The following is a 9,162-nucleotide window of genomic DNA, read 5'->3' as shown; positions in this document are numbered from 1 at the left end:
TTCTGGTTTTACCTGGATTTTTCTCTTTTTGAGGCAGCTGTCCTGGGAAATCTGTAAGACTTCCCGGGACATTAAATGTCAAAGTATATGATTTATTTGTTTATTTATTTATGTATGTATTTATTTATTTGTACGAAATGACTCTGGTGTCTGGAATCAGAGGTGGGAACCCTACCTACACCTTTAACTTAATCTTAACCTTAAAGTCACAAAAAGATTGGAAAAATGCTATTCAGTCCCCCAGCGGAGACAATTGTGTTGAATTTGAGGACATTCTCTTACTATTTAATAGTGTTTGCAATCATTCTAAGTAGGTTATGTTGCTCTGCTATTGATATTTTATCAGATTCTCTAAATCTCCCCTTACCTGGCTTTGATATTGCTTTGCAAAGAAACATGAATATTGACATATCAAGGATTACTGCAATTCAAGACACATATGAAGACACGTAACAGTAAACAGTTAATGTTCTTCAACCTTCTGAACCATACCTCAAAGCCAAAGCTTTCAGACCCTCCCAGTACTTCCCAGACTAGTACAATAACAAGGCAATATTGGGTGTATTTGTAGGCATTAAGATGGGTTTGGTCAAAATGGTGGTGTTTGTGTAGGTTTTGCTTAATGACAATAAATACAGCAACCGAAGTGATCATGTTGCTAATGCTAATAATATGGATTTTAAAGTATTGGTTATCATCACGTATGTCCATTTTCATAACTATATCCAAGGATGAGGAATAACGTTGCGCCTAAATAAGCACCTGTTTTTTTGGTTCATTCAATGAAAACAGGGACGCTCAACCATCGTTAAGTTGGAAGGTGTTTAGTTGCTTTAACAAGAAGTTCAGGAGCTGTTCATCAGTTAAAAACATTTTGGCTGATCAAGCCTACATATATCTATGGTATGCAACTAGAACTGCAACTAGAACTGAAGAGCAGCTCCTGAACTCAGGTCAAAGCACTTCAACACTTTTTTTTGTTGTTGTAAAAAACACTATTATATTTGAGTTAAGCAATTGGAACTACTCAGAATAAAAGACAGTAAAAAAAGGAAATTGAAGTGTAAAGCTACTTACTTCGCATAATTGGTGCAGTGCCAGGCAGAGGATTGTGATTTATGCTCACTTGCACTGAGATCCTAGGATTGCGATGACCACAGAAGATGCCTGATGTCTCTGTCATGCTCCTCAAACCATTCACATACAATTGTGGCACAGTGGATTGCGCATTCTTGTCTTGAATGTAGCCACTGCCATCATGGTACAAGTGCAGCATTGTTGGGTGGACTTGATCTGCAAAGATACTTAAGTAAACTATGACAAACAGTGCTGCAGGAATCACATGTCACATTATATGATCTACCTAATTTGCATCTCTGTTTCAGGGTGATGCTAAATACAATCAGGTGGGCAAGTCCTAATAAAGTGGCCACCCTTTTATGTGAGGCGCCACAAAAAGACACAGAAGATTTCAACAATGAGAGTGCAATAACAACTGAGGGGCATACTGAGGTCCTAGGATTAACCAATAAATTGTTTAGTATTGGAATAGGTTTTGACTCACAGCTCAGAAAGCTGTTGTGGCCTTACAAAGCTGTGGGAAGGCAGAGGCTTCAGGACAAACAGTGCCCTCTTCTGTCTGGTGAACAGGACTGTTGTTAGGTTGAAAGACCTTCCAAGAAGTATTGGAACGGGTGAATAATACAGTACAACTGGGGTTAGGTCATTTGCTGTCAATTTTGTTTTTGCCAAACCAATTTGTAATCTATGAAATAACTTTTTGTATCATTTTAATTATAAGTCCATGAAAATTCTAAACATCTGTTTGTGCACTCATTACTATCAGACTGTTCAGGCTCCTAGACACATAAATATATACCAACATCGCCCTCTTCTGGCTTATCAATGGGACTGCACTTCACGGAACAGGAGAACGATTTTGTTGGGAGTTGATTTGCCTGTTTCTTCAAATCATTCCAGCCATCTAGGTGGGTCAGGTCTGGGGACTGAGTAGAAAGGAGAAATCAGATATCCCATCCCCACCTCTTCCTAGTTGTTCTGTAGCCATCAATGTCACAGTATTGTCTGAAGGGTAGTTAATAGTCTTTTAAAAAAAAACAGAAACTTGCAACTCATATTACATTCCTCATTGACATTCTTAAAATTGACACAACACTTCTCCAGATCAAAGCAAGTGAATAGTCCTTTTGTTTTCATAATTACATGGTGTAGGACCTAAAGTGTTAATGATTTCTTCCTCTTTGCTATAGTGAAGCCCAATGCCATGCAGTTGGTCTCATACGTGTTGCAATGTATTTTGTATAATTCTCTATTAATGCTTTTGCTTACAAGGTGATTTACCAAACATACTAATATTTGTGTTCAATTAAAGGGGCAGCTTCTGACTTTTTGAACAGCTTCTGAAAGTTTCTGAAGTGAGGTGGTTTAAAAAATGACCACTAGGGTTGTTCAATTTGCCCTTCTTGAGCTTTAGTTTCAAGGGGGGCAGAAATTAAACTTCACACCCCTATTTATCAAACCAGTTCACTTCATGCAGCTTTTTAGAAAGGATATTATTTAGTCAACCTGGTAAATGATACAGGTAGAAACAGCAATTGAGATTGATGGAGGACACCCGTTTAACATTTTACAGGTAATAAATAATATATAAGGGAGGCTGTATGGTCCAGTGGTTAAAGAAAAGGGCTTGTGACTAGGAGGTCCCCGGTTCAAATCCCACCTCAGCCACTGACTCATTGTGTGACCCCGAGCAAGTCACTTAACCTCCTTGTGCTCCGTCTTTCGGGTGAGACGTAGTGGTAAGTGACTCTGCAGCTGATGCATAGTTCACACATCCTAGTCTCTGTAAGTTGCCTTGGATAAAGGTGTCTGCTAAATAAATTAATAATAATAATAATAATAATAATATAAGGGCCTAGGTGATAAAAGGATCCCCTTTACATCAACTATAAACTGAATATAATGATAATACAATAGAGCTGGTTTTAGTACAGAATATTTACTTCTGCTGCTGTTTAGATAAGGAGAGGTTTTTGTTTCAGTAAAGACTAAATATTTGCTTTTAATATGTATTGTTTTCAATATAAACTGGTTGAATCAAAAACCTGGACCATAGTGGATAATTGAGGACTGATGTTGAAAACATACACATCCTCTTAAAAGGATATAAATAATACCACTCAGGTGTCATAACCTACATCCATAGCATGCAGAAGATAATCTGGGCATAGTTTAATCAAAACCAGAGCAATGGATCACATATGAGAAACAAACATCCAAGTTTTATCAATTTGGAGATTGAATTCCAATGTTTAGCATTCAAAAGCTCAGCCAATACCCTGAATAACTTGCAAAGGAATAGGTACAGCAAAAAAAAAGTGTGATACTGTTAATACATAGGTACATACATTGTTTTATTACAAATGTATGTTAATACACAGTTGCTATATTTTTTTGGCATAGCATGTAAAGCATAAATTACACTAATATACAGTTCTAAACCATATGTATCTGACTTCATGATTGTGACTTATTTACAAACAATATATAAATAAATCATTATCTACTGGAAAGTAAAGTGGTTTAAATATTGACCTGTCATGTTTCTAGCAAAAAGATTCAGAAAAAAAGAAAACACAATAGCCTTAAATGGACACTCCAATAGGAAAGAATATTACTCTCCATACTTTATGCTGAATTAATCAAGAACTACAGGAGTCAACATATTGAACTTGACTCTATTAATCCATTTACTTTTGGATATAAACCTGTAGCATTCAAAGTGGCAAACCTTTACTTTAATTATTTTGACAGGAAGTAGGTATTCCTAAACCTTAAAAAACAAATCATGACAGACTTGTGAACTGATGAATCTTAGTGTCCCAGTATTAAACAATAATCAATTTTGTAGGCAAACATGAAAGAATATGAAATCGAGTTCAAAACATGAGAAACAGGTTTTGTGATGCCTCTGTTAAATCGGCCCTGACTAAAGGGGTGATGTTAGCAGGTTTCACTTGAAAACTAAAACTCAGCTGCGACAAGAAACCGTCCACACAGTTCAAGCGAAGAAAGCCTGGATGTTCAGTCAGAGGACCTTGACTTGTAACCACAGTCGCACAAACAAGACTAAAATAGGGCAGGGAAATAAAACGTCTGTGTTGTATCATATGACGGGAAGCTTGTAAGCACTGTACAAAAAACTTGCAGATTAGCAGAAATGCAGAATAACCAGCACAAATGAAAGGTAACACAACCCCCAAGGGAAACACTTGGGTATGCAGATAAAAGCCCTTAAATCCTGTTATACAACAATTAGCAGCCCCCATGGGAGTGGTTCAGGGCTAAGACAGCAGACTGGTTAAAACAAGTATTTTGTACAAGGCAAGTTTGGTTTGGGATGTTAAAGTCCAATGAGAGTGGAACAGCATTGAACAAGGGGTGTGTACTAATAAGGTGCTGTCTCACGATGATTGGACAGAGAAGGGAGAGCAGCAAGTGTGTACCTGATCGCCTGTCTTGTGAATATGTAATGACTTACATTCTATATAAGTTTATGTGAATTCATGTATCGTCACGTGCTTGTGAGGAGTGCCTCCTGAATATTTTAATAAAATAATAACCATATCAAAGGACTTCAAGTTTCTTTATTTTACCATCTACTTTATTTTTACTCATTACTTTTCAACATCAGCTTTTTTGTAAGCCTTTATCAACTTCACATTTAAGGCCATGACTTTGTATGCTTTTCTATAAGAAATCAAAAACCAATGATTTTAACCAATCCCCTATTAGTTATGCATATCATGCCAACAACAAACCCACTTCCATCCTCACTAAGGCATTGTCTTTCTCTTCTTTTACATTTTCAATGAAGGAATATTTCATCCAATAAAATACAAAGCGTTATTCATGTAACTTAAAAAAAAAAAAACACTCTCAATGACACTTTTACATTTTTTAACATATGATATACAATCATGTCCTTAAAAAAAAAAAAAAATCTATATAATTCTATATATATATATATATATATATATATATATATATATATATATATAGAGAGAGAGAGAGAGAGAGAGAGAGAGAGAGAGAGAGAGAGAGAGAGAGAGAGAGAGAGAGAGAGAGAGAGAGAGAGAGAGAGAGAGAGAGAGAGAGAGAGAGAGAGAGAGAGAGAGAGAGAGAGAGAGAGAGAGAGAGAGAGAGAGAGAGAGCAATATTTTGCAATAGCCATACAATTGTACTGTTATACACAATTTCACAATTTGGTTGCCAGGTTACCAGGCTACCAAATACCAAGTTACCAAATAGTTCCGGGATTGTCTTTTGGATTTCTCTTGCTAGTACTAGAGACACTGGTTTACACAAGGCCTTTCAGCTGTGTTTAACTGAATATATATTAAGTAGTGTCCACCACAGTGAAATAATATCAAACTATTCGGAAGGCAGTATGGAAATGTTCTCAATTTTAGACAAAAACAATCATTTGAAGGATACATGAGAATAAATAAAACAATTCTCTAAAATAACAATAAATATGTGTTCATAGAATTATCTAAGCCAACAGGCATGGCCTTGCTTCTCCTGAACACAGTAAATATCTAGTACAGTCCAGGATGCAAAAAAGAAATGTAAAGGTGTTTAGACAACCTGATAACACTTACAGGAAACATCACCCAACCAGCTGAAAAGGTAATTGATTTGGACTGACAGTTTGAAACCCACTAAAAAGCATATTATCAATATTATTCCACATTTGATTTGACCATCTGGTCCACAGAATCTGAGATGATTTGTCCCACCCTGATTCAATACAAATTATGATAGAATCACTGCTAATGTAGTGTTAATACAAGAACAAGGAGTTGCCATACAATATGCAGGGATGGAAATAAGACTCCTATTACATAGCAGTTTCACTCATTCCAGGTTTTACTACGAGCTTCATTAGCCACAGTGTATAGGTAACAACTCAGGTGTGTCTTATTAAACTCATAGTAAAACCAGGAATGGATCAAACTGCTATGCAATGGGAGTCTTATTGCCATGCCTGAATGTGCATATACTATGGTATGCTGTAGACTGAATGGATAACTAAAATTAGTTTAAAATGAAATTCATAATGGTATGTTTCTATAAGCAATAACATTTGCATCTTTTTAGCTACATTTTTATCGTGGTGCATACATGATCCTTCAAGCTTCTTTTCTCTTTATGATGAGAGGCCCCACGTTATCGCCGGTGTCTTCATTGTGCTTTGTGTGGGATCCATCACATAATGGGAACTAAAATTAAGGATAAGAAAAAAAACAAACAAACGGGGTTAACTAAGAACGTCGGCAACCAAAGACCAACTGTACGGTGTTCAGCCAAGTTTAAAGCTAAACATATCTGTAGTTATTCTACTTAAATAGAGTTATAGCTAAGCTATAGACCTTAAAATGTTACATTGAATACCTAAAATATGTGGTCGTATAACTGCAGAGGCCATAAATTGTATCGAACTTTAGACTCAAATTACTTTCCCACATAGAACACTTTGAGTAAATTTGCCCTAAGGAGCAGACTGCACTGTTTCACAATATGAAACAAACAAACACATTACTTAACAAGTTTAAGGTTCTTAATAGAATAATATCATCAAGAGCAGGTAGTTCTGTATACAGTGATCGTAGCCAACAACATAATTCCATGAATCTTACCTGCTGTGGACTTCCTCTCGTTATGTAGGTCTCAATGTGCAGTTTCGAAAGAAACACATGGCATAGTAAATGTGTATTTTTATTTTAAAACATAATATCTGATACTACACTTTGTTAAAGAAATCTGTTTGCAAGCCATGTTTTGAACTAGTGTTGAACTTCCTTGGACATTTAACCTGGAGGCTAAAATGGTCCTCACTACTTCAACTGCTTTGTTTCCGTTATTAACCAACCAGCTGCTACCCCTATTGACTGACATGCTTCCAACAGAAGAATGCATTGATCCAGGAGAAACTGACCTATGCAGTGCAAGGGTCACAGATTTCCTGCGAATATGGCATGGAAAACGTTCTTTAAATGTAGAACCGTTCAACCAATGGCTCATACACCATTGCATTTGTCCTTATGCTATCACGTCTGTAGTGCAGAGCTAATGCTTTCCATTCGAGGTGCCTAGTCTTACCTTTCTAGACCTCCAGCAGCGGCAGTATACTGCCTTGTCTCCCAGGTCTTCAATGTCAAAGGCATGGACTACCTTAGGGTTGTCCTTCTGGATTTCTAGATTGACCCGTGTCTTACAGCACTTGTCTTTGGACAGAAATGTTTTATAGGCCAGGTAGCCAACAGCAGCTGCTCCTGCTGTCAAGGAGATCACTGCTATCAGCTCAGCTACAGCAAAGACATAAAAACATGGAAAAGCCGGTTAAGTATTCGATGTGAAGATATTTGATTAAGTATCATTGCAGGTAAATGTCAAGCAGGTTCCATTTAATTATTTAAGGAGCTGGTTAGAACAAGACCACAAGTTAGTTAGTACTACTAAAGCGAATTAAAACTCTGACAAAATGGTAAACATACGTACAGTAGAAGAAGCTGGACGTATGTTAAGAGTTTATGAAATATTGTATGGTCAGTGTTAGGGAGTAACGCATTACTGTAATCTGATTACATTTTTCAGTAACTTGTAACCTTAATGGTTCCCTTTTTCAGACAGGTAACGAAATGTGGCAACAAAATACATTTTATGTGAAAAATAAGGTAATTACTTTTAGTTTTTATATTATAATATATATATATATATATATATATATATATATATATATATATATATATATCTTAAAAGCACTACGGCTCATGCATAACATGGAAACCAAAATGTCTTTTAACAGTGCAAGTCAAACCTTAAATAGTGTGCCTAGTTACACATGTGTTCAAGTAACATGTAACAGTGACTTCCCCAACACTGTGAATCCAGCATGGATAAAACTAATGTGGCCACATTAAAAATCAATGATAGCTTAAACAATGCTTTGTGGTATCTTGTAGAAACAGATCAACCAGGAACCAAAGACACATGGCAAATATATGCCTACATATAAAGCAATACAAATCTAAATATAGAGCGTTAGAATCTTGCAGGGCATAGCCTATACGGTGCAAAAAGGAATACAAATAAATCAAATAGAATAAAACATGATGCGAATAGCATATGTGCATCACTCCAATTTATTTGGATGAATGCCAAAAGTTTTAGTTCTGATGGCCATTTTGACATTTGGTCGTTAAACAGTGATTTTGAAAGAATACACACGTAAAGTGTTGGCATGTTTTAACGACTATGACAAGCAACCCGCATGGAGCCCGAAGGAATACATTTGATTTACTTCACGTGCTCTGCAGCCTACCGGTTTCTATTTCACATTATCAATGTCACCTTGTTATTTTTATTAGCCATAGTCGATTTTAACAACCAAATGTGTAATCCATACGTAATCAAACTTAAAAACAGCTTTAAAACGCCACTTAGCTCAATATCTCTTCCTAAAAAACAAATCAACCTCTGCCAGTCTTTTGATCCAAAGTCAAACACATGGGTTCAGACAATGTTAAATCGAAAGGGAGCACTCTGGTACCAAAAAAATACACGTACAAACGTGTATTGGTATTCCCTACCTTTTGATATAGACCTCGCGCTCATGTCTTGTTTTATGGTACTGGCAATATCCTTGCAGAGAAGGTCATTCGCTTCTGTAACAACCGCTAGGATCACGTCTCCAAACACTAACAATAAGGGCGGTGACGTTTAAGTTTCGTCTTCAGAATGGGGGTGTTCTTAAAGTGGAAGCCACAATGCTAAAGCCTCTTAATGTAATCATGCGAGGATAACTTCCTTTTGCTAACATAAAGCAATTGATTCAATATAGGCGTGGGATGTGTTTTTAGATTAATAGCAAAGGGAAGGTTAATTTTGAATAACAATAACACCCTCAATATTCTGAGTAGTAGTGGAGTAGCTAATGTGGAAACTTTGATACAGCAAAAATTGAATATTGTAATTGTAATAATGAATATTTAAATTTAGGATACACATTTATTTTAGAATGTCCATAATTATATTTTCACCATAACATATACCTCAAATTAACAAACAAAAATAAAA

General features: G+C 36.2%; 1 protein-coding gene across 1 annotated transcript; it reads right to left on the bottom strand.

Annotated features, from left to right (window-relative positions):
• Nucleotides 1–4,652: 4,652 nt before the first annotated feature.
• LOC117418079 (CDGSH iron-sulfur domain-containing protein 1-like) lies at nt 4,653–8,832 on the bottom strand. The gene is made up of 3 exons (XM_034030655.2): nt 8,676–8,832; nt 7,186–7,391; nt 4,653–6,305 (listed from the first exon to the last, which is right to left on the bottom strand). Exons 1-3 carry the CDS (start codon nt 8,698–8,700, stop codon nt 6,216–6,218), a joined length of 321 nt encoding a protein of 106 aa, XP_033886546.1. The 5' UTR covers nt 8,701–8,832; the 3' UTR covers nt 4,653–6,215.
• Nucleotides 8,833–9,162: the final 330 nt, after the last annotated feature.

The sequence above is a fragment of the Acipenser ruthenus genome, chromosome 13 (genome assembly GCF_902713425.1).
Source record: "Acipenser ruthenus chromosome 13, fAciRut3.2 maternal haplotype, whole genome shotgun sequence".
In the NCBI taxonomy this organism is placed as follows: Eukaryota; Metazoa; Chordata; class Actinopteri; order Acipenseriformes; family Acipenseridae; genus Acipenser; species Acipenser ruthenus.
The sequence above is the reverse complement of the archived record's forward strand: the minus strand, read 5'-3'. Positions and strand labels throughout refer to the sequence as shown.

Bases quoted from the DNA above. Each gene is read 5' to 3' on its own strand.
- LOC117418079 (XM_034030655.2), bottom strand. From the start codon at position 8,700: ATGAGCGCGAGGTCTATATCAAAAG. The intron at 7,392-8,675 runs GTAGGGAATACC...TCTTTGCTGTAG, and splicing joins CGCGAGGTCTATATCAAAAG to CTGAGCTGATAGCAGTGATC. The intron at 6,306-7,185 runs GTAAGACTAGGC...CCTTAATTTTAG, and splicing joins GCTGCTGGAGGTCTAGAAAG to TTCCCATTATGTGATGGATC.